The following is a 26,314-nucleotide window of genomic DNA, read 5'->3' on the forward strand; positions in this document are numbered from 1 at the left end:
GCTAGTACACTTCAACACGTCAGGCTTTACACAGCGGTTCATAATTTCTCTCAGAAGTTTCTGCACTGCTTCAAAAATAAATGGACTCATGGGTTTTGAAGTTTGAAACTTCTTAAGAAAGGGCTCACACTCATCTGCAATTTTCTTGCAGAATGCCAATTTACACTTTACAAATGGATCACGAACGGCTTCAATCAAGGTTTTTGCAACTTTTGTCTTCGGAAGCTTGGCTACATTAACAAATTTTGCAACATGATCCCATATCTCTAACGCTCTTTTAAGGCACTTGGCATTGTCTAGCCATCATACATTACAGAACTTCAAAGGAAATATTGTGCATTCCGTCAGCTCTGTAAATAATGCTCGTCGAGCTGGAGAATCATGGAAAAGAAAATATAAGTGTAGCAACAAGGTACTAATGTCCCATCCAACAGATTCAATGCCAGTTTTCAAAGCACCATGAACCACATTCAAACTACACGTTCCCAGATTCAGTAATGTGAAAGTTTCATTGCTTGTGGTGGATCTGATGTGTTCTTGGAGACATTTTAAAAATTTCAAATTGACGTTGGGGCCATCCATAGACACCTGTATTATTTTGGAAGGTGACAGAGGAGCAATCCCATCCAAAAAATTCCTAAGCAAATGTTCAGCTGTGCTTCTATCAAGAAACACACTGTTCAAATATCTGGTAATAACCATTTGCTTTTCTTCATCCCAAAACCTAATTACTATGTCCATTTGTCCTCGCTGAATTACCGTATTTACTCGCGTAAAGGCCCCGCCCGCGTATAAGCCCCCCTCCTTGTTTTGTAAACATTTTTGAGAAAAAATTTAAAAACGTATTTTTCTGGGTTTATCTGAGGGCAGGGCAGCTTGGCATGCATCAAACAACAAGCCATGTATTGTGACCGGCGGGAGGTGATTTTGTAAGCGGCAGTGATACAGAGACTGGTATTATAGTTTGTCCGTTCTCAGTAGGACCGTCGTGAGGCATGCCAGACGTAAGCAGTTAGTCCTATCTCAAACGACATAAAGATAAAGAAAGCTGGACTCGCGCGCTGCCGGCTGCCGCTGTGTTGATGTGGAGTGTTGTCGGTGAGAAGAGGGGAAGTGAAGGAGGAAGGGAAGTGGGTCAAGGATTCTAAGGGCCCTGGCACACGAGCGTCTCGGTCGCGCGACTGAGACGCGCGACTGCAGTCGAGCGTCCAAGCGACCGAGTAGAGCGACTCAGCCGCGCGACCGAGACGCTCGTGTGCCAGGTTCACGCGACACACTCTTCACTGTGAATATGGACACCGACGAAGAAACAGTTCTTGGCATTGTCCTAAGGCGTCGTTGCCGTCGGCGCCGGCGTCGTCGCAGGCAACGTGTACTATGGATGCACCCAATAACTGCAGACAGCTTAGCAAGGGGCCAGTTTTATACGATTATGAGTGAGCTAAAAGAAGACAATTCGAAATATTTTAACTATTTCAGAATGTCTCGGAGTACTTTCTCGGATCTTCTGGATGTACTGAAAATTCACATTGAAAAAGTTGACACAAGTATGAGAAGAAGTATCCCTGCTGAAGAGAGACTTGCAATTACATTAAGGTGGGTACACTTGTATAAGCAGACAAATAGTTCATTTCATAGTTGTACAAGGAACACAGGAGTGAAATGTGTTTGGCTACGGCTGAAATTATAATTTAATTAGACAGTTACATGTATTTTAAGGGTATAGTTGAAGCATTTATTATCATATTATTAAAAAAAAACATTTTCTGAACATACCCCAAATAAGTAACATTTATTATTACGTGACACGATATTGTCTCAAAGATCCAACACATAAATGTTTATCGTTTTGCACACGAAAATAAATTCTTTCATAAATTTAGAAGAAAATTGTTAGATAACATATTTATTTGTTATTCACTGAAACTGCTCTTTCCATGAAGGTCACATGTCTTATAATTTATTAGGTATCAGTTAAAATAGTCTTCACAAATACTTGACGTATCAGACTGGAGAGATACTGATGAGGAAGCTGCTGGTGACATTGGTGATAAGGCGTGGCATTGCAGCGGCTGCTGGGGTTGACTCATTAACTGCGATGTTTCTGAAGTTGAATGAGACCCGTAGTTGTAAGACTGACTGATGGTGGGTGTAAATTGTTGGTTGCGTACTCCAGAGGTACTTGTATTACTACTAGGGTATGGAAGCGAAACAAATGATGGGCCTGTGATCACTGATGGAGAAGAATGAGGGTAGACAGAAGTCTGAGAAGGACATCGATGACCAGAAATTGACACCTGATTGTACCTTCTTAAGGTGTTTAAAAAGTCGCTTTGAACTTCAAGTTTCATATCGTCTGGCAGACGTTTGAAGTACGGCAAAAGACTCAACAAGAAATGCCTGTCACTGTCTTCTTCTTCTCTACCTGCATGTCGTTTTTCCATATTTCTTCTAAGCGACTGAAGTAGCTCAAGTTCTTCTGTTTCTGGTGACGGTTTTTTTCTTTTAAGAGAAGTAGGTGCCGTAGATGTAGCTGCTGCGGGTGTGGCTTGCGTGTGCAAGTCTGGAGATTCTTCTGTTGTAGGTTTGGTGTCGCATACTGGCAATAGGAAAGTTAACTGCTGGAAATATATATATTGTTTCCTGCCATCTGCTGCAGAACCTGATTTACAATTCCTCTGTTTAGCCAGTTCTCTTCTGAAACAGTCACGTAGATTCTTCCATTTCCGTTGCAGATCTGCAGCTGAAAAAAAAAAAAACAATAATGTAAGGTGCATATTTTTAGTGTGTGTGTTTTTTTTTTTTTTTTTTTTTTGCAGGTACCTTGCTACAGGATGTTCGTTCACAGAATTGCATTACACATTCCGTTGTGGAATTTCCACATGTCGCAAGATTGTTATTGAAGTGTGTGAAACAATATGGCGGCTTTTACATGAAGCATGTTTCCCGCAGTTAATGCAAGAGGACTGGCTGAAGATTGCTGACGGTTTTGGAACACGTGCAAATTTCCCAAACTGTTTAGGAGCAATAGATGGCAAGCATGTAAGGCTTATTCAACCTGCTAAAAGTGGGTCAACCTATTTTTCCTACAAGAAATATTTTTCCATGGTGTTGTTAGCATTATGCGACTCTAATTATAGGTTTTTATTTGTTGATGTTGGTTCTTATGGAAAATCATCAGACTCAGCAATATATAAAAACAGTGAGCTGTTTCAGAAGATGAAGGATAATACGTTGAACATCCCAAGTGATAGGCCAATAGTTGAAAATGGAGAGCCACTTCCCTTTACCTTCGTAGGTGACGAAGCATTTGCTCTTTCAACTCACATGCAGAGGCCTTATGGTGGGAAAAATCTTACTCAAAAAAAGAAAATATTTAACTACAGGCTGTCACGAGCCAGACGTTACATCGAATGCACTTTCGGCATACTTACAAATAAGTGGCGTATCTTTCACAGGCCATTGGACGTGAAAATTGAAAACGCAGAAACTATAGTGAAAGCATGTTGTATTTTACACAATTTTGTTAGAGAAAGGGATGGTGTTGAATTTGACAGCACTCTGAACGTCGTGGGACTAGATGAAGGGGAGCCGCTTACACGACCAGGAAATACACGATCAGCTTTAACAATCCGAGAAAAGTTTTCCGATTACTTTTCTAGTGAACAAGGGTCAGTGCCATGGCAATATTTTTTGCTTTGAAGAGTGAACAATACTAGTGAAATTTAACTTTTATAGAGGTGTCACATTCAACAACGTAATAGTTATAACCGTATAACCGTTACATTGGACAGTAGCCATGGTGAATTTTGTGGCATAAACAAAATATAGAGAAAACAAAATTTCCGTATGCGAAAATGTGTTCACTTTGGAATTATGTTAGTTGTTACGCTACTTTTAATTATATTGTTACGTGCAAGCCCAGTCGCAGTGGGGACGGAGCGATGCTCTTCTCGGAAACAGATTAGCGCCGCGCGTGCCTTATCTTTATCTTGATGACACGCGGCCTGCCTGCCCCCCCTTCACCCTCGCCCTGCCTGCGCTAATGACCTGGCTGCACCTGGTCGGTCAATGGAACGGTTCTTGAATGTTCTCCGACATCGTCGCCGGCCCCAGCACATAATCCTGGACGTCCCTAGTTGCGCAATGTCAAAGAGCATCTCGAAGGTTCTAAATGTAAGGCCGACCTCTATATCAGCAGGGGGCGGTTGCATCAGAGCAGATAATTGTGTGGCGCGTCTGGCGCAGTGTGGAGAGGCGAAGACCTGTGCGACGAGGCGGCGAAGACCGGGCGACTTCTGGGAAGAGAGTGTATAACATCGGCGAAGCCAGCAAGTGCCCTGTGTGACATCGGCGGACACTTTACGGCGATCTGTGGCTGCGGTAAGACTGTGACGGACTGAGAGAGACTTTCTTTATTTCGAGCCTATATCAAGCCAGGATAACTTGTAAATAAAACTGTAAATAGTAGCACCAATAAAAATAGTGATAATTAATTAAAAAAAGGGGCTATCCTTTCGAACCCTATCGTTCCCACGTTCGTAACAATATTATATCGTATTTTACTTGTATTTCTATGTTTATCGTAAACATTAGACATAAGCGTAAGTTACAATGAATTCCGCGTAGAAGCAAAATACTGCAATGTAATTTGAAAACAAACCCTTCCATTAATAGCTAATTTATTTACATTGGCAATGACTCACATGCACGCACAGTGGTTTTGTATTTTATGAGGGAAGAATAACACGAACTGTTAAAATTTCACACCTGTTTGTTGTTAAGAGATATATTAACTATACAATATTTCACATGTGTTGTAATTATTGCCAATATCAGGTGGTTCGTGGTAATATGAATACTTAAACGGACGTTTGAAGAGAACACCCGATACGAAAATGCAGCGGGCACATCCAAACAGTTTCGACAATAATGTAAATATTTTGAACAGTAATCTTCACGATTGTAAATCATTTAAAAACGTAGTAACGTTTCTATAAAGGAATAATGAAAAAAAATATTATATTCGTTTTATAAGTTTTATAAAATTATTGCAATACTCTGTCTAGTAAATAGGCTTCACGTAGAACAATTATGTTTATAATACATTTGAAACAAATAAAGTGAATGCAGGGCTGCACGAAATATTCAGATCACCACTAACCACTTATATTTATAAATTACACTTACCTGCTTTATTTTTATGGACGCTATCCATGGCTTTGAAGTTCTCAACGAACATATCGCACACCTCTTCCCATGCCTTTCCCTTTTTGCATTTGTTAGCATACTCATCACATCTGGAATCCCAAATAGCTGGCCTTGATTCTATTTCGATTATAAAACGGTCACAATCGAACGCCATCTTCCTCGCCAGCACATACAACCAGATACTGACCGACAGTCGCTCGGACGCGCGGCTAAAAGTCGCCCGTGTGCAAGGCTCCCGCACGACTGGTCGCCGCGATCTGTCGCGGGGATTCGCGTCTGCTGGCGACAGACGCGCGATGGAGACGCGCTCAGTCGCCCGTGTGCCAGGTTCTCACCCACGCCCATGCTATCTTATGGCAAGCGATTTCCCGGCGACCGAGTCGCGCGTCTCAGTCGCGCGACTCGGTCGCTCGTGTGTCAGGGCCCTAACACTCCTTTGTCTGGTTGGCTGGCTAGCTGGCAGGAGGGAGGTTAAGCCACGCCTCTGCCTCTCTCCCCCCTGTCAAAGCGCTGCCTCTGCCTCTCTCCCCCCCCTGTCCTAGCGCTGCCTCTCCCCCCTGCGGAGTCGTTGCCTCTCTCTCCCTCCTGCCGCATCGCTGCCTCCCCCGCCTACATCATTCGAACAAAGACGCACAACTTGAAAAGAAAAATCTATTTTTTCCTCCAAATTCGCGTATAGGCCCCCTCCCCTTTTTTGGAGTCAAAATTTGGGGAAAAAAGGGGGGCCTTTACGCGAGTAAATACGGTACTTTGTTCAATGCTTCATTAAAACATAATACAAAATTGTTGCACAACTTCAGGCGATCTAGCATATTCTGCTGGAAGTACGGTGCTAGCCCGTGAACAAGAACATAGGCAACTTTATCTCCTCCTAAAGTAAATGCATTGGCAACTGCACTATCGGGAAACATCATTTTAAATACAGTACTTATGTTACTGCAAGAATTAAAAGACATTTTCTTGCACACAACCTGCAGACTCCAAATAATCTCTGCTTTCATTGTATCTTCTTTTAAAACGTAACTGTTGAGATTTCTTTGAGGCACTACATTCTGTAGACTAGTGACCGTGTTTATCTGAAGCTGAGTGCATTGTGACGTGAAGACACTATTTGAGCAAGAAGAATCACTAATCTGTCCCTTGTCTAGGTTAACGCCTGAAATCGCTGTTGATCCAGAACAACTTGCAATATTACCTGGCATCTTTATGAAAAAAGAAGACAAAGAAGTCTGACTTGTTGCACCTCCCACCATTTTCAAATAGGTTGGTCCTTTCCCATGAGTAACTAATGCTTGCTTTCCCATATTGCTCAAGTTCAAAGTCTTTTTACACAGACTACAAAATGCTTGAGTATTATGCCCATCTACAGGACGTACCCATGCTGAAAAATCTGGAATCAGAGCTGGCTTCAGCCACAGCTGATTAAATACAGTTTTTTTGTCAGACATAATGAACTGTAACAGTCTTTACATAATCAACCTGGAACAAAACAAAGTAGGTGGATGGTTACACACAAAAGCTTACTACTCCACATGCAACAAACAGGTAGCCTTCTTTTCACAGGCAAGAGAGCCACAACCACCACCCGAACAGTTCCGAAGTTTAACAAAGTGAAAGGTTAAGTTAGGTTCGCGTTATTTAACATCCTATATCACCGTAAAATATATAAATCCTTGAAATATGGTGTTTTTCAAGGGTGATCGTTCCATGTAGTGAAAGGAACACGTCCACGTAGCAAATACAGTTTCTCACTCCTTGGCAAAAGTTTGCAACAGATACTGCACGCCACTCTGTTTGTTTGGTACCAGTGATTTTGGGCTTTGTTTTTGTTTACCTTGACGTAAATTTTCGTGCTTTATTGACACGTTTTACAGATAATTTATTCACGTTTATGATTACTTTTCGCGATATTCGTGCAATGGCGAGTGGTCGTGAAAGAAACGCTGTTAACAGTTAAGCAAAAATGGAATATTTTGAGTTAGTATGAAAACCGCGTTGGATCGCGTGTGGGTTTAGCCAAGGCATTGAGAATTTCTCATGTCTACATTAAACACAATTGTTCATAATCGAACGTCCATCGAAAATGCCGCAGAACAATGTGGACCAATGGCAAAAAAATTTAAAAATATCAAGTTGTTAATGTTAGGCCTATAACATATTTTTACTTAAGTTTTAGGATTGCCATTAAATACTAAAGTTTATTGCAAACAAAAATAATATAGTTGTTGTAAAATTTTATTACATCAAGCGTTGACTTAAAGAATAATTATATCTATCATCATGTAGTTTTTAGTAAAATTTTACTTTCCCCTCAATTACACTTTCCTCCGAATTACACCTTTTTCAGTTTTCCCCTTGAAAAGTGTAATTCAGGGGTTCCACTGTATTTTGAAACAAACTAGTAAGTGTGTTGGCAAAACACTACAAATGGTAAATACAGCATAATACTTAATATATCTCAAAACTTAAGACATACAAGCCGAGTTAGTGAACTTCTTTACTACTTTCACATCTTCATTCACTACTGCATGCAGAAGACTGCAGTAACCTTCAAAAGATACAGTGAGCGGAACAGAATTTATTGCAACTAGAGATGATCTATGTACATAGCTAATAGCCAGACCTATGATGTTTTTTGATTAGATTTATTTCTTTCAGAGTTATTTTTCGAAATTTTACTTTCCACTTCATTTCACTAACTTTATAGCTATCTCCCTGACTTTCCCTGACTTTACAGCTATCTCACTGACTTTCCCTGACACCTTTATTTTTCCCTGACTTTCCCTGACTATCCCTGACATTCCAGATTGTAGGAACCCTGAGATAATCACAGCGACAGACCGACAGGATGCGCTCCCGCCCTTGCTGTCAGCGATGTTTATTTTGACAGCTCAAGCAATTACCTTTTCCACGTCCCTTCACAACGTAAAAAATAAAAAATAAAAAAACACGTTGGAATGCAGATGGAAAAGTAACTATGCAGTAAAATAAATATATTTACGACCCTGCTAAATTTTTCTATTCAATAAAATTCGAGGTATTAAAGATTTTTCAGCAGAAACTGCTGTGTGACTAATAAAAAAATTGTATCAAAATAACTTAAACGCATAAAGTATTTATTAATGGGGAAGGACAGTCGTATAAGCCCATAAAAATATTTATTTTACCGAGAATGAACTATACAACCTGGCTTTTGCCGCACGCGGTGTGGGAGGCGAAGAGGATGCTGACAGTTTCTCACTCAGAAGGTTGAAATAAGGGAGGGAATGTGTTGAAATGTTAGTTGGGAAAGGGGGGGAGGGTGTTTTTACATGGTTTGTGGCTCTGGGAGGGATGAGCCTTGAAGAATAAGCAGGGGATGGGAGAGGTAAGCATCGCGTCACGTCACCACGTACGACGTCAAGCCACCGCTACCGCCAGCCTGGCATGACGAGTTTCTTACGCTCTCGCAGAAGCTACCACAGCGGCTTTTCGTGGGGGCGGGTAAGATAACATGACAGCTGAGATGGCTTTTCGTGCGATAGTGAACGTGCCGAGCTCGGCTAGACACTGCCGCGTGTACAGTCTGGAGGGGTGGTATCTATTTTTAGCCGTCTTTTGTATGCCTGCCTGCTTACAGTACAGCTCTCGCCAAGATAAACGTGAACACATAGCGCCCAAAAAAGTGTAACAGACTTGTTTTTCAGCCGATTTTACTCAAATTTTTGACTTTCTCTGCTCAAATTTTTCACGGTTTCTCAAAAAATGGTTGTATAAACGGAATGGACGCATCAGAGGGGGGTCGCATCGGCGGGATTCTACTGTACGAAACAAAATTCATCCCTATAATCAGAACTATGTTGAACTATACACTCATACCTATGACCAGTGTACAACATAATGAATTAGGTAAGCTACATTTTGTGTCACTATTAACCATTTTAGAACCCTTTATAAACATTAAAAATAATAATACAAAAATGAAATTACAAAATATGTAAACAGCAAAGAGACTGTTAAACAAACATAAGGTTACGTTTTCTTCAACTTACAACCATCGAAAGTTCCAGCCATGCCTGAGCATTTCTTGTACGTAATGTTGAACTTCTGGTTAGTGATCAGGAACTGGGTGCCTGCAGTTTGGCACGACCTTATAGTGGCATCTGGGTTGTTACATTCGCCAGTGAACCTAAAACGATTCTGTGGAGAGACAAACAAATGCAGTCACAGCTAACTCACGCAACATTCAATAAGATAATTACATTCTATGTGTTATTTTAAGTGGTTTTAAATTTGTTAAAACCAGTACTTGTAATGAAACATGCAAAATATATTTTCAACATAATTTGTCTATTGTAAATTTAACCTACTAAATTATATTTGATTCAGTCTTATTGTACCAATAGCAAAACCTTGTTGCATATATTATGTACATAAAATTCTTAATAAAAATAACACTTAAAAATGCATAATATTCCATACGTAATTATAAATTACATTTGGAGTCACGCTGCAATCTGCATTACATTTTGGAGGCAGTATAACGACTAATCATTAAAATACATTCCCTTCCATTCCACCACACAAAATGCTTTGGCCTACCAGCAATTTTCAAAAAAGTTAAGTCTTACTTTTATGCCCAGAACAATCATTGGGTGCATGCAATTTGCTATTATTGAAATTATACCATTCCCACCAACTCACAAAAATTGTGACTATATTTTTAAAATTTTCTTTAGTGTAGAAACTTTAAAATACTTTGTTTAGTACAAAAAACCATATTTTTGCACATCTAAATACTAAAATAGGTATATGCTTCTTGATTTTGTATTAATATTTATAATATTTTCATTACTAAAAGTTATCTAATATGTATTTAAGGAAATTTAGGTAAGCATAATGACCCAACCCTGTTCGAAAATTATTGTGAACTAAAGCAGCTATTTTCATGAAGCAATCTCTGATAGCAAATAGCATACAGTAAACATCATCTTAGGACATCTGGTGCAGCTTCTTGTACAACACACGAGATGGCACAATCCTGACATCCTACTGGCACACACTCAGTTAAATAATTTTCCTCAAATTAATATTTTCAAAAAATGATTTTACTCATAATATTACGCTTGATGAAGCCTGTACACTAAATTCTTTGATAAATGTTAAATTACGAATGAATGAAAGATAGCTGGTCCAAATCCACATTACTTAAATGGCAAAGTCTACAAAACACTCTTTGTAAACTAAAGGTGTATCACACATAGAGTTAATAAGTGCAATTTATTCTTCACATGCCGACATTTTTTTTTACAGAAGGAAAAAAACTATATTACATTTAAAGTCTACACAGCAGCATATTGTTGAAATACAAGGTTCAAGGCTTCTATGTAAAAATATAATTAGACTGCATAGACAGACACTTCTGATGTTACCTGATCAGCATATTGCTTCACGGGGAGAATAAACATTATCCATTTTAATATCATCACAAACTGATGGTTATCAAAATATTTTTTTATATAAAGTTAAGCTGATACTAAAAAAAAAGTTTTTTTTTTTTTTCAATTTAAAAAAATTATTTTAATGTGAAAAGGTAAAAACAGCAATACTTTAAATCCTTTAAACCTGCCAATGCCATAAAAATATTACTAATTATTATTGTTAAGTTTAACATTTAAAAAAAATTTCTTACTGTGACGTACCTGATATGCAAACTGCCACACTCCCTCCAGACTGGACCGACAGTTGACGGGATAGTAGTTCTCGGAGAACAAAGTGATGAGCTGCTGATTGGGGTCCAGATCCCGACACACATTCTGCACGGTTGGCTCAACTCCTGGCCGCAGGTTGACACAGCCAGCTGCGAAAGAAAAGAAAACTTAATGACGCAAACCCAATTCTCTCAAAACACGCAATCTGACGGAACTGTCCCAGGTCATCCTCTTCAACAATAAGTCTGTATAAATGGATGAATTAATGTTAAAACTAGGGATGGGCCAATCAAATTCTCAAATACCATCAAATCTTCTATCTTAATTATAATTTTTCATTTATTGTACACTATTCAATTTTTTTACACTTGGCACCTATGTTCTGATTCAAAGGATACATTTGAGATACTGTATAAGATTCAAATTAAAGAAAATTGGGATTCGATTTATCACTGGTTAGAAGTCTCATCAACTTCGGATGAAGGTGATGGGTGAGGTGAAACAAAATGGTGCAGCGACACAATTTACTGGTGTTGATCTAAAGAGAAAAATTTAAAGAACTTGTCAGTACTTGTGTTCTAGTAAATTTTTCTCTTTAAATTGGTTGCCTGGTTGCTAAATTCTCCTTTGTTATCAAACAAAATATACTGACAGTGAAAACGGGAACACCCTGAGATAACTCAGCGGCTCAGTGAAAAGTCTGCCATGTTTCCTGTAAGTTTCACCCCGACAAGAACCAAACTTCTAACGCATTGGAAGAAGGCTATTAAACTGACCAATCAACAACTGTCATGCCTTCCCTCATAACATACTGATTGCAATTATAATTAACTGGATTTCAGAAATATATATTGGTTTAAACAAAATAAATCTAAAGTATTTAAAAACAATTTTAACACTGTTATGAACACAGTTAAATTAATAAACTAAATTTGAAGCCTTTTAAGATGATGAAAGCTGAATGGTATTACCTTAAAAACATTTAAGAGGGTTATAATTTCGTAAAAACGTCTGTCCAATAAAAAATAAAAGCTCAGCAAGCTTTTGAAAGTTGGACGGAGAGAATTATTCAGGCATTCTGAAAAGTTGCAGGCCACACGACTGACAAAATGATTGGATGAAGGATGGCGACGTGATGACTACTGTAAATTCGGCCATACCAAATATATCTCCAAGCACACAGTTTGAAAAATACTCACTTTCAATTTTCTCAAGAACATTCACAGTCCTGACAATTAACTTGACACAATGGTAGCACTCATTCCCTTTGAACACAAATGTGTAGTTGACGTGGTACTCTTCTTTGATGTCAACACAGTATCCTTTCCCTTTGAACTCATCGGCATTAATGTCAGTCAGTGTGTTCTTGCCGTTCTCCCACGAAAACCATGAACCTTGAATGATCACAGGTATGGTGCAAGCCTCTGCAGTGCCTACTGTAAAACAAACAAATTTTTTATGGTCACACAAGCAATTAGTTTTCAAATCAAATACAAAAAGTTTATCCTACTATAACATTAAAACACTGATTGAGCACCATATTTTTTAATAACATTTTCATTTGCTCAGTAAGACTGTATTCTTTTTACAGTGTGGTATTCCCACCTAAAGGCCCAGACAATGTAAGCGTTGTTGTAATAATGAAATTTGTTTAAATAATGACTGTACTGCAGTTGTCAGCAATTTTTAATGCTTGTATTTCACTTTTCTTTTTTAATAGAAAAAGCAATTGTAATACGAAATGTTTGCATTTAAAGTACGTACTCATTTGAGTCACGTTGTAACAAAAGAGTCTAATGGGAGCCTAAAATTTTAATTGAATTAATGTCGTTCATTTGCTGTGAGGAATTCGAGCTGTGCACTGAAGTAGCAGACACATTGAATATTGCAGTCTTTCCAGGGAATTCTTTGATTACAGCCATCGTATATTCTGTATTCCTTATGGCTGGTGTTTCATGTATCCAAGTTTATCCCTGGATACTGAAGGCTTGATCCTGTGGTAAATGATGCTTGCTGAATTTTAATTCAGTATAGTACATTGAAATATCTTGATAGCATGATCCTGTTGGCTTGATCCTGTGATACATGATGCTTCCGGTTTTAGTTCAGTACGTTAGAAGCTCCGGTAAATATGTAGTTGGGTGGTATTTGCAAAAAAAAAATGTTAAAAATCCGAAAATACTTTTATTTTATGCTCTTTAACTTCCTCTTTTCATTAAAAGCGGCAGAGGTAAGAAATTCCAAATACTTTAGGAGATATCGAATTTTTTAATTTCATCATATGTAGTTAGCGGTATTTCGGAAAAAAAAATGTTAAAAATCCGAAAATACCTTTATTAGATGCTCTTCAACTTCCTCTTTTCATTGAAAGCGGCGGAGAAAGAAATTCCAAATACTTTAGGAGACATCAAATTTTTAAATTTCATCACATTCATGTGGAATCCACCATTGTTTCTTGATTACGAGTATCTATTTTTTATTGGATAATGATGTCATGTGATTGTTCCTGATAGGCCAGAATTCAAATGAACCAATACGTGATTATTTAGTTTATTTATTGTTTAAAACTGTGCTTAATTACCGCCTCCAACTTAGGCGAGTTTTTAACGTTTCTAATTTTAAAGTCTTATTTGTTATTGTTGCGCAAGTAATAAGTAACAAAAAATTTTTTACGTGAGTTGCTACTGTTCCTCCTTTGTCCCGGTTTGTTAGGTCAGGTCAGTTACATTATAAATACTTTAAAACTAAAGAACCATTGAAATTAATTCATATTATTTTTAATGTACGCTTAGTTTCAAAGTGTTTATAATGTAACTGACCTGACCTAATCGACCATTTTCATTAATTAGGCATTCACAAACACAGTAACACACGGCAATAAAAAAATGTTGAAGGTCGATTGATTACACAGGTCTTGTATAGCAAAATAAGAACGGCGATATCTCCTAAAGTATTTGGAATTTCTTATCTCCGCCGCTTTTAATGGAAAGAGGAAGTTGAACAGCATCTAATAAAGGTATTTTCGGATTTTTAACATTTTTTTTTCGCAAATACCGCTCAACTACATATTTACCGAAGCTCCTGCACATAAAAGAAATTGTGAAATAAGAATGAATTTTGATTGTAGGTTGAAAAAATCCTTTTTATTTGACTTACGAATATAATTCATTATTATATGACAATTTTTTTTATGTACAGGATCTTCTGACGTACTGAATTAAAACAGCAAGCATCATGTACCACAGGATCAAGCCAACAGTATCATGTCATCAGGATATTACAATATACTGAATTAAAACAACCATCATGTACCATAGGATCAAGCCATCAGGATTAAGCCTTCAGGATCCAGGGATGAACTACAATATATGAAATGGAAGAATAGAATTAGCGTATTTTCTATAGCTGGCTAGTTATGGTAAACAAAGAGATGCACAATTGTGGGTAAACAATGAATGGCAGCGGCAGTGTGAAAACACAGGTATTGTAATGTAGGCTTTAAAATGTTATTTTTAACGAACCAGTAAGAATTCAGAAACCATATTTCCAGGGTAAATTTAGGGGCATCTCTAGTACTTTAAAAACTTATTTTTCGTTTTTATTTACTTTTCGTTCCCCGAAGCCGCGACTTCCGATGCTGGTGTAGTAATGTAAGCTATAAACTATTATTTTTCACTAGTAGGAAATAAGAACCCATCCCTTCAAGGTAAATATATGGACGTGTGTAGTGTGTGACAACCATGTTTTCCGAAATTTTTTTGTGTTTCCGTTCAAAAGAGCCGCCACGTCCGATAATTAACTTTATTACAACATACACAACGTGAATTTATTAAAGTTTTAGATATGCCAGTAGGTATTCATTTGCCAATCAGTTTTCCTAAAATATATATAATTTCTAGGGTTAAAACAAAATAAAATACGAAAATAAGCATTTTTCAACAAAACTAACGTTATTATGATATATACAGAGTATAAAGACGCACAGAGTATAAAAACACAGCATACACAAGGCACGCCCTAATGAATACTTCCTAACACTAAACTTACCCACAAAAGCAACATATACAACCAGAACCGGAATAAAATTCACCCATATGGGTTTATGGTTATTCATATTTTAAAACTATAAATAAAAACAAAGCATTAAAAAGTCACAATAAAATTACGATGCTAGGCGTGGTACAACTACTTAAACTTTTTTTTTTTTTTTTTTTATTGGATAGTGGCCTACAGCATGAAGCCCACGGCCATAGTTCAGAGTGTCGGGAGCATGTTAATCAGAAGAGGAGGCTAGAGAATAAACTACATCTTCTTGGTAGAGGCCCGTCTACCAAGGGTGGAGTAGGCCGTGGAGCATGGAACAAGGAGTTGGGGAGGGCCGGTCACCAAGGAAGTTACAAGAGCAACCCCAGGGTTAAAAAGTGATACCATTGGACAAAAAGTAAGCGATGATTGCCAAATATGCAGCATGGGTGGAGGTGTATACCATATTAGGGTATGAAAGTGGGGACGGCAATTCCAGTTCTTGAAAAGTACGTAGGAGGTGTGTTCTCGCACTCAAACGGGGACATTCCAATAAAAGATGCTGAACATCCGCAACAGGAGCCCCACAAGGGCAGGTCGGATGGGGTGTCATGTCCAGTCGACAGAGGTGCTCTGGAGTCAGAAGATGTTCGGACCGAAGACGGAAGGACATGACCGCCTGACGGCGAGAAGCATATGGGGGAAGAGTTTTGTAAACTGGAACCGTAGAGGGATGGAGAGAAGGGTAGAGTGATGAATGCGTGTGGGCATAAGCAATCCAATCCTGGAACATAATCTCCTTGAAGTATCTCTTCACGAGAGGGAGCAGAGGCTGGTACGAGGCGGGTTGTACTAGGTGACCGGTGGATATGGCTAAATTAGCCATCTTATCTACAGTTTCATTTCCCCCCAAGCCCACATGGCTGGGAACCCAAAGGAATGTAACAGGGCCCGAATGTGGTTCAATTTGAAGGCAGAGGTGTTTAATACGTAAGAGAAGCAAGTCGGAGGTCTGATGAGATGAGCAGAGGGACGTGAGAACGCTGGCAGAATCGGAAACAATCAAGGGAATGGGAACCACGTGCGACAGAATATATTGTAAGGCCATAAGTATTGCATACGCTTCGGCATAGTAGATGGAAATGTATTCAGGAAGCCTGTAAAGTCCAGATCGACAGTGCGAGGAGTCAAACCATGCTGCACCCACACCATCCTGACGTTTAGAGCCGTCCGTATATATGCGAGAGGCAGAGGGGTAGGAAGCTAGAAGGTCCAAGTATATTTGCCGAAGCACCGCGGGGGGTTTGTCTTTACGACCCTCTATACGAACCAAGGGGACATAAGTAAGAACATCAAACGAGTAGCAGTATTTATAGCCATACGGTCCAGGATCAATGGATCGAGCAGCTGTAAGAACTGGAGTGGGGATGTCATATAGGGCGTCCATAGCCCGTCGTAAACCTGGCAGCCTGACGATACGAAGGTGAACCCAATGGCGGGCATATAGCATACGGCGATATAAGGATAATGGAATAAGGCCTAGTTCAATGTACATATACATGATAGGTGTGGATTTAAACGCACCTAGGATGATTCGCATAGCAGTATTCTGAAGTGTTTCCAACCTTTGCAACTGAGAAGTGGACGCGTACATTAATACCTGGCTACCGTAGAGAAGGTTCGGTCGGATAGTAGAAATGTAAAACGAGCGAAGACTACGGACATCAGCCCCCCAAGTTTTCCCAGCTAGAGCCTTAAGGAGGTGTAACCGACGAGAGCATTTATCAATGACATAATTAATGTGAGCGATACCGAGCATCCGTTGATCTAAGAAAACACCAAGGTATTTGATGCACGTGACTATAGGTAAGGGAACACCATCCAATGAAATAGCATGAGCAGGCGTCGTAACCCGTTTTCGTGTAAAGTGTATTATCTTCGTTTTCGATAAGGACAGACTGAATCCATGCGTTCCCAACCAACTTTGAGCCTGAGTGAGGGCAGCTGAAAGAGTAGTACTAGTGTCAAGAATAGTAGAACCACGATACCACAACACCACATCATCGGCGTACGCAGTTAATTTAGCCGAAGTTCCAATGTGAAACATAAGGTCCTGAGTATAGAGAAGGAAGAGAAGAGGGCTAAGAGAGCTTCCTTGCACTAATCCTTGGGACACCTGTCGGGTGTAAGGTGCAGGCCGTACCATCCGCGGTGTATAAGTACGAGAAGAGAGTAAGGCAGAAAGGATCCTGATAATCTGACGAGGAAGTCCTAATTTGCATAGTTTCGAATACAGGATAGGAAGTTGGACATTATCAAAAGCCGCAGATATGTCCATAAATATGGCAGAGAATATCTCTTTACGTTGAAAGGCTAAACGAATTTGGGAGTAAAGGGAGCAGATTGCATCTTCAGTGCCCATACCAGAACGAAAGCCAAATTGTTCTGGACGAAGGAGGTTATAATATTCGAACCACCACACCAACCTATTTTTGAGTAACTTCTCAAACAATTTAGCCAAGCACGAACGGAGAGCGATAGGTCGATAGGAGGTGGCCTCAAGAGGAGACTTGCCTGGTTTAAGTATCGGAAGGATGTAGAATTCGTGCCAGCTAGGTGGAATAATGCCAAGCCGTAGAATGAGGTTAAAAATGTGCAATAAGAAGGACTGCGCATTGACAGGAAGATGACGGATCATACTATAAGTAACCAAGTCCGGTCCGGGTGCAGAATCAGGTGTTGTCTGGACACATTGAGAGAATTCTGAAAAAGAAAAGTCTTGTAGGAGCGAGGTACAGACCTTATCCTTTGACGCGGGGCGAACCGGAGGAACGTCAGCGAGGAAAGGCGGAGGGGAAACTGTAGGAGGAGCGACCAGTGACATGAAGTCATGGAGTAAATGGGGAGGCAGAGATGCCCAGGCCGTGGATGTGAGACTATGTCTAAAAGTATTGAATTGTCGCCATAACGTTTTCAGAGAGGTAGAACGTGAAAAAGATTCACAGTAAGATTGCCAGTGAGCTTGTTTACGCTTTTTCCAGGTTAATTTAGCAAATGCTTGAGATTTCTTAAGAAGTATAAAGTTATCCAAAGTAGACCGTGTTTTGTACGTTCGTAGGGCGTTTAAGCGCTGCCGATTGGCACTGGCACAGTGTTCATCCCACCAGGGAGCCTTACTTTGTTTATGTACAGAACCCTTTAACCGGAATGGCATAGATGCACGAGCTGCTTGGAAGAGGTTATTATAGAAGCTAGAGTATAAGCGAAGGAGGTCATCATTGGAAGAGCAGAACGTAGCTGCGGTCCGAGATTCCAGCCACGAAGAAAACAAAGTCCAATCGGCCCGTGATGTAAGAAAAGTATAATACCAGTGTGCTTCTGAGTGCCTTGAGGTAGTGGGCTGTGACGTGGTGATAAGAATAGGGAAGTGGTCACTGCCCCAGTTGTCCGAAAGAACCTCCCATTTAAAGTTGCCAGCCAGATTAGACGTTATGAAAGAGAGATCGATTGCAGTAGATGACGCAGTAGGAGGACCCATCCAGGTGTGTTGTGTACCATTTAACAGAATATAAGGAGACGTATGTAAATAGTCAAGAAGATTGATCCCAGCTGCATCATTAGATTTGTTGCCCCAGTAGATATGATGGGCATTAAAATCACCCCCAATGAACACAGCACCATCGAATTGTTGAAAAAAGTCTTCCCAATCTTGAGATGTATACGAAGATCGGGGGTGGACATAAATCGAGACAATGGTGAGTGGAACATCATCAAGGAGGAGCCTGATAGCGATAGCATCTACGCGTTGCATAGAGGGAGGGTAGGACACGTTAATTTCCGTGCTGGGATGTCTTCGAGAGACCAGAATTGCCGTACCCCTATCCAGCTTTTTCGAGAGGTATAAGTTATAGCCGGGAAAAGTAACATGATGTCCTGAAGTTAAGAGAGTTTCTGTAAGAAGAACTGCATCACATGAGACTGTAGAGAGAAAATGGAGCAGGGGGAACCTATTAGCCGAAAGAGATTGCACATTCCACTGAAGAAGCAAGAAGGGGTGTCTGAGAAGCATTGTTAAACGAGCACCTGGACAAAAGCCGCGATGAGGCTTTCTTTGTCGAAGGCGTAATCAGTTTCCTTTTTAGCTGTAGCTATCATAATTTCAATGGTATCGACCAATGACTTAAGTTTTTCCATGTTAAGCCTTAATCGTGTGGAGTGTGGAGGTGGAGCTACGTCAGAAGAGGAAGTGTCCTGTAGGGCATCCTGTGAAGGATGACGCGTATGCATCATAGGGGGAGAAGAGGACAGTCCTCCGTCGGGAGGCCCCGGCAGTGCCACACCATTGGTGATGTCAGGCGTGTAGGGCCGAAACTGAGAATAATAATGTTGAAGATTGAAAGAATTCTGACTCATGACATCCGTGATCGGTGGTACTGCTTTATAGCAAACCCTGTACCCATCCGGTCGAAGGGGTGGATGCAGGGAGTCGGAGTGAATAGCCTGTGCGTAAGAGTGATCAGAAATGGGAATGTGTTGTGGACCGATAGGTGAAGGCTGCGTCAGAGGGGGGAAGCTGGTGAGTCTCGGCAAGTGGTGGGGATCCATACGATCTTTAGGTAATGGGTATATCCGACCAGTAGCGCGCTGTACCTGCTGTCTCGCATCCGAATATGAGAGATTATTGTAGGCCATGACCCGTTTTATCTCCCTCTCAAATTCCCAAGCAGGGCACTTAACCTTGTCCGTGGAGGGGTGGTTACCCCGGCAGTTGACACATAATGGAGAATCGTTATGGGGACATGTATCCAAGGAGTGCTCCTGAGAGCAAATTGCACATGATAGAGCCTTAGATCGACATAACTTGATCGAGTGACCAAAACGATGACATCGATGGCATTGAAGGACTGACTGAACACGAGGTTTGACGATGAAACGCTCTTTAAAGATGGCAATATATTCGGGAAGAGTTTGTCCCTCAAACGTCACTTTAACTAGTTTAATGGGCACCCGGGTATCTGGAGCTATATATTTAGTCAACCGCTCAAGATGTATGACGCGTTGAGGGGACTCGATACCCTCTAGCAGATCGTCGATAGCCACGTCCAAAGGGATGCCATAGATCAATCCCTCCCGCTGGATTAGACCTTGGGGAATAAGACATTTAACCTGAAGCGACTTGACTTGATCTGAGGTAACAAATTGGTTCGCTGCCTGTAGGGTAGCGAAGGTAATCTTCAGCCTGTTAGGCCCCGAGCGCTGAATTTGGACAATATGAGGGTTAGGATGAAGTTTTTTGCCAATGGTCAAAGGGTGTAAGTTACCTATATTATGTTGCATTGATTCTATCAGGACAATATATGGGCCAGGATGGTTAATGGGGTAACGACACTCTGAACGATGAACATACCTGTTATTAGGAGAACTGTGTTGCTGTGGATCTGCAATCTTATGAGCTTTAGCTTGTCTATCAACCTCAGTAACTTCCTCAGTTAGCAATTTCCTCTTAGTTAAACTACTATTATCCACCTCCATAGTTAATTGTTCGGTAACCTGCAAATTTACATCATGCTGTAATTCACTATCCAGACTGACCACAGATTACAGTCTCTGTGAACTCAACTACTTAAACATATACAAGTTGTTGATTTGTTCGTCAACTTGTTGTTTGCCAACTATAAAAATTTTTCAAAACGTACGTACGTTATTATTTGTAATTTTTAGAATAAAAATATATGAATTACTTACAAATAACTGATAATAATAGTACCAATGAGGTATAAATGTAAAATTACACTAGGTATATTCAAAATCAATAAATAAAAATTAATTTTACTTATTTGAACTTTAAAGGAAAAAAATAAGACTTTCAGAATTGTCTTAAAACTTAAATTCCGAACAACAGGAACACCGAACGGATCACATGTAAATGCCTCAACGCTACCTCATTTTTCCATAGACCGGAATTATCGTCAACTGCGTTTTTGAGATCATACTACTTTAGGCAGTTTTTGCATGTGTTTGTATTGGATTTTCAAACTTTTAAATTTCCGTTGTGTAATGTGTGCTCATTTAACTGCATTTCTAATGCATACTAGAATAATATAACAAATAATAATAGTTTATCAACGATAATGAATAAATGTGAATTGATGAGTTTTTAAGTCTTGTGACTTAACCTCGCATTATGATTTGCACCCCAGTAATTTTGTCTCTCAGGCCTACAAGGAAGGTTAGTACACCATACAAGAGTAACTAAAATATTTTTAAAAAGATTATGAATAATATCCTTGGTTTTCTCTTTACTTAAATCCAAATCTATAAATTTTTGCGAGGAGTCAAAAAATCGAGTGAAAACTGTATTACATACAAAACGATCATTATAAAAAAAGTTTTTTTTTTTTTGTTGTAAAAACAATCAATTATTCACAAGTTCTTGACTTTCAGTTAATACAAACCCTATTTCCAAGTCTCAATAATTTAGTACCTACTCTGAAATCTCAAGGAACTAATTTAAACCTAGCTATACTAAAGAACTGAGTATTTTTAGGTGAACTAATCGGGACTAAAAATTTAATTAGTATTGATGTGTAATTCACAAGAAATATAGGCCTAAATCCAAATAAGACAACACAAGCTTAGAAAGTATTACAATGTAGTAATTTGTAGAGAAGTAGCTTCTGAGGAACAAGGGAAAAAAAATTAGTTTAGTTTGTAGGATGTTTAATTTTCCTTCTTTTAGTTATATGTGCTGCTGTCTGGAGCGGATGTGAGTGGTTCGTGTTACACTCACTTCCAGGGGCGCTTACGTCCCTGGCCATCGAATTCCAGTCCTGGACGACAACAAAGCGGACTTTGAGTTCAGGTGCCCAACCCCCGCATGGTAGAATCTTTTTACTCTGGCCAACTCTTCATCCAGACCATCCTCTGTCTCCTGTACTTCCCTACATTTAATGCATGCAAACTTGCATCCCGCATGAAAGTGCCCAGGGTTTTCCCTGTGTCTATGCAGGTTTTACCTGGGCCCAACTTAATCCAGATTAGACTAGAGATAAGAGTGAGGGGAGTTAGTCATGGCAACAATCGCTGCCATGGCTGGCCAATCCCCTCCTAGCACATGATGCATGTGACCCTCTCCCTGCATGGCTAATCCCAGCATGACTAAGGCGTGATAGGCTTCGGCCTGAGACACACTTAGGTCCCTCCCTAACCCGGACCCCTCCCAAACACACTTAGTTTTAGTTAGGTTAGGAAACAAAATCGCTGTAATAGGCTAATAACTTAAGAGGTTTTTTGGAAGTCAGATTCAATAATAATACAGATTGAATATGTAAAAAAAAAAAACTTTATATATAATTAGTTAATTACTATAGCTAATCGAGTCAAATGTTTCTTTCCTTTAGTTATTATTTACCTAATTTTCTGGAAGCTCTATATCTGTAAATTTACCCTAAAACTTGTGGAATACCGAATATTTGGAAACGATCAATTTTTAATGCATAGGTACTAATGAGGATTCCATAAATATTCAATATAAATACATAGAGAATGCAAACATACTCTACTGCATTTTAAGAATTCGTGTAATATGGAATGGTAATAACAAATATTTTTTGACAAGTTTCGAAAAACCGGTTTATTAAAATTAATATTATGTATTTCTAGGGAAACTATCTAACATTTTTGTAATTTTCAAATGTTAATATATTAAGACAAATTACTAGTTTTTTTTTTTATTGGTGAGCAATGCTATTAGGAAACAAAACCTGTGACAATAAATTTCATGTAAGCCTACACTTAACACATGAACTAAGCACTTTTGATATCATTAATTGCAAGAAACTAACCTTGTAAATATTATGTAGATAAATAAAATAAAATCAATCCTAAACAGTTAATACAGAAACCTACTTTGAATATTTCAAGAACAATGTTTATGCATTGTTTGCATTTACACATTTTCAATATATCAAAACTGGATATGCTACAATGATTATGTTCACAAATCAATAAAAATTCAAAACATCAGTTTTTGCAGTTGTTGATTAGCGATCTGGTTGGTTGCCATAGTAACTTAACCAGAAGACCTTCAAGCAAGAACAATATCGAAGCATCAGGAACACCAACTTCTGCTAATCATACGATGCTGTAACACCATAATTAAGACACCCTATGTAGAGGTGGGACAATTATGTCAAGGACAAATTAATATAATAGCTTTTTTCGCTCCCTATTACAGGGTGACTATAATAAAAAGGCATCATATTGACATTGTACCTCCTATGGCAGAAAAGCCCTGTTCCTACCCTACCAGTTCCAGTTTCGGCTTCTTAGTCAGGAACCAGCAGACTAAGCCTCCTAGGGAGTGCAATGCCACCTAATTAGCCAGTCACATGGCAAACTACCACTAACGAATCTAGTGAGCCACACTGGGGCTAACGACCCACACATAAACTTTTGGTCGGACAGCACGAGCTAGCCTGGCACCTTCCTGAAACATTTGACATCGTACGGCCGAAGGCCACCCCAAAGCCCGACCTGCACCCGCCAGTACTCGGCTCCGCTAACGGAAAGCGCCCCTAGCCATGGCCCACCCGAGTCAAGTGAGCGGACCGCAGCCCAAGGTAGAGAATAGCGAACCATTTCTAATTACGCATGCAATGCACTCACCGTGCCTACAAAATTCCCCACGCAATAATAACGTAATCAAAAACAAACAAAAGCCCCTAATTAATAAAGTGCGACGTAGGAGTGCCCGGCTCACTCACGTGTGGTTTTCCGCTAAAACAGCTGTGAGTGCAACCCTTGCGGCCTTCAGCCTAATTTCAGTAGGGAAACGTGTGACGTAAACCACCCCAAATTAGCATTATCGTTCGCCACTGGAGTAGTTTTCAAGAAACAGACAGTCTCCAGCTTGACTCTAATATTCAAACTTACTTTAGACAAAATTATTAAATGTCATTTCTATAACATATATAGATATTAGATTAATCATTATGTTTTATTATGTGAATTTAGAGCCACTTAAAATTAGTTAATTATATAGATTTTTACGAATAACGGAACTTTAGAAACTCTGGCGCGACGGGGAGCTTACCCCTCCCCTCGCGCCAGGGCTGCACATCAGTACAGCGCGACTCGCGGACCGGGACGGACGCACGTCCCACGGGGAGCCAGCATCTCTTTGTTTCACCGAACGTCCATCTGGTAATTATAGTCACAACCAAAACCTCTTTTTAATACTCCCCGTGTGCGCCCGGTCCTTTTTACGGTGTAGGGCCTAACCCAGCCGCATCAATTTAACACGCCCCACACAAAGCATTACGTGGGGCCGTGCAGTATTCGGTACGAGCCGTCTCCCGCCACCCCAGAACTTTATTTAATCACCTAGTGCACAGGCACAGGCTAACTTCAAGATTAAACGTGTTTTAATTTAATAGCGAGCCGCGGTCCGCACAGGTGGGCCCGCGCGTCGCCAATTACAGATTACGAAATTAGCCGATGCTAATTGAACGCTCTCCCTCGACTGCAACTGGCGTGAGGACTTAAGTAAACGCACGTAGGGCACGCAGGTGCCCCGCTCAAATAACGTGTGCAGTGTAACCGTGTACTTAAAAGCACCACAGAGTACCATTTTATCAAGTGTAATTGTAATCATAGTGTAATCAAAACTTCTACGTGTTCCGACGCCCCATTGGCAGTCATGTACCGCCGAGTAAACCTCGCGCCCAATGTAATGAACCAGTGTCAATCGTGAACAATAAAAAGTCCACCCCGCACCCCCCGTGCGCGACGTGCGACCCGTAGAAAAACCAAACAGTGTATGTCAATTAACTTAAACAACCCAATCAGGAAACAAAATTCACCACCGCCGACGGTTCTAGCGGACCACGCTGGGGCAACGAACCCACGACCATCACACGGTTAGACACCGAGCTAGCCTGGCGCTCTCCCGGAGCAGAAAACGCTAAAAAAGCCAGCCAACCCGCTAGGACCTGCGCCCGATCTCGAACACGAGACCGCGGCTGACGGCACATTACTATCAGCAAATTCATGCCAGCCCTCGCTAAGTCCGCCCACCCCTCCCCTGGGTTTCGAACCCGAGATAGCAACAGTTATGATGCCTTAGGATCGACCTGCACTGGATGGGGTTTAAAATATGAGGGTGTTGGATGGAAGCAGCCATCATAATCGTGCACAGCGAAAATGGAGATGGCGAGGAACACATGCAATATTTAAATGTTTTAAATGTGAAATAACTGAAATAATGATAGTATAAAAAATATTGAGTGTAAAATCCCATACAGCACAAAATGTTACAGATATGTTTCAGAAATATAACTTTTGAAACATTGTAACATGTTTGAAACATTTCGCAACCTACCTGAAACATCTCGGATATATTTCAGAAACGTCCAAATGTCCGCCCTGTGAAATATTTCAATGAAACCTCCCTGCAACATCAAATGGTAATGTTTCTGAAATGTTTCAATGAAACCTCCCTGCAACATCAAATGGTAATGTTTCTGAAATGTTTCCACTAATGTCCCATCAATATTTCTGAAACATTTAACCGAAATATTTCCATAAATGTTCTGAAATACATATAAAATGTATCATGTGACCCAAAATACCTCTGTAAATTAGGATGACTGAGGGTATATTTATAATTTAAAAGAGTATTGCACTTTAACAGATACCATAATGTTACAGCTGCATTGGTCAGCTAGTTGCAGTGAAGTGCAGTGACTGTGTTCCAATTCATCACAGCATTCCCTCGTACACTTCCTCTTGATCACTTTTTGCATAATGCCCCATGACCACACCATTAGAAAGTGTTAATCGGTGGATTGATATGATCTTGTTCGTATCTTCTTGTTATCGTCAAGTTTTGCTTGTCCATAGTAATGTGTCATTTTTTTATTATATAAAAAAATAGATATTGTAATATTATTTTGTTTGAAATTATTTTAAAGATGTGCTCTGGTAGGGCATAGAATGTAAATTTTTGTCGTTTTTAATGTAATGATAATTGATTATATTACTTAATAATTTGGCTTGTACAATAATTAAAAATTTACTTATAATTTCTAACGTAAGATTAAAAAGGCCTGCCGACAAAATCCAACAATTCAGGTAAATTAATGAAACCATATTCTCCACCCTACTGAGCTTAATTTATAATTTATATATATATATATATATATATGAACCAAGTTAAAGAAATAATTTAATTAATAAAGACATCAGATGTTTTCCCAGGTCAGCGTACCAGACTTGCCTAACATTAATTTTACAAACTATTTTATTATTCTAAAAACAAATTATGGTTATAAAAGTAAAATTTAAATAAGTCTTCAGTATGCTTGCAAAGTGAATGAAACTTACATGAA

At 39.6% G+C, this 26,314-nt stretch overlaps 2 protein-coding genes across 3 annotated transcripts in view; both read right to left on the reverse strand.

Moving 5' to 3' along the window:
• The window catches only part of LOC134533812 (uncharacterized), a 42,062-nt gene extending 21,489 nt beyond the window's left edge, over window positions 1-20,573 (reverse strand). Inside the window, exons 1-5 of one of the 2 annotated variants that reach the window (XM_063371494.1) lie at window positions 20,552-20,573; window positions 14,949-15,088; window positions 12,101-12,337; window positions 10,893-11,050; window positions 9,243-9,390 (exon numbers count right to left, since the gene is read on the reverse strand). In XM_063371494.1, coding sequence (XP_063227564.1) covers window positions 9,243-9,390; window positions 10,893-11,050; window positions 12,101-12,337; window positions 14,949-15,015 — 610 coding nt within the window. In that variant the 5' untranslated portion in view covers window positions 15,016-15,088; window positions 20,552-20,573. The remainder of the gene's footprint in view (window positions 1-9,242; window positions 9,391-10,892; window positions 11,051-12,100; window positions 12,338-14,948; window positions 15,089-20,551) is intronic. The other variant, XM_063371493.1, reaches the window with a different exon arrangement.
• Window positions 1,223-5,642, reverse strand: LOC134533811 (uncharacterized). The gene is made up of 2 exons (XM_063371492.1): window positions 5,191-5,642; window positions 1,223-2,743 (listed from the first exon to the last, which is right to left on the reverse strand). The coding sequence occupies exons 1-2, from the start codon at window positions 5,363-5,365 to the stop codon at window positions 1,971-1,973; spliced, it is 948 nt and encodes a 315-aa protein (XP_063227562.1). The 5' UTR covers window positions 5,366-5,642; the 3' UTR covers window positions 1,223-1,970.
• Window positions 20,574-26,314: the final 5,741 nt, after the last annotated feature.

The sequence above is a fragment of the Bacillus rossius genome, chromosome 7, assembly GCF_032445375.1.
Source record: "Bacillus rossius redtenbacheri isolate Brsri chromosome 7, Brsri_v3, whole genome shotgun sequence".
Lineage (NCBI taxonomy): Eukaryota > Metazoa > Arthropoda > Insecta > Phasmatodea > Bacillidae > Bacillus > Bacillus rossius.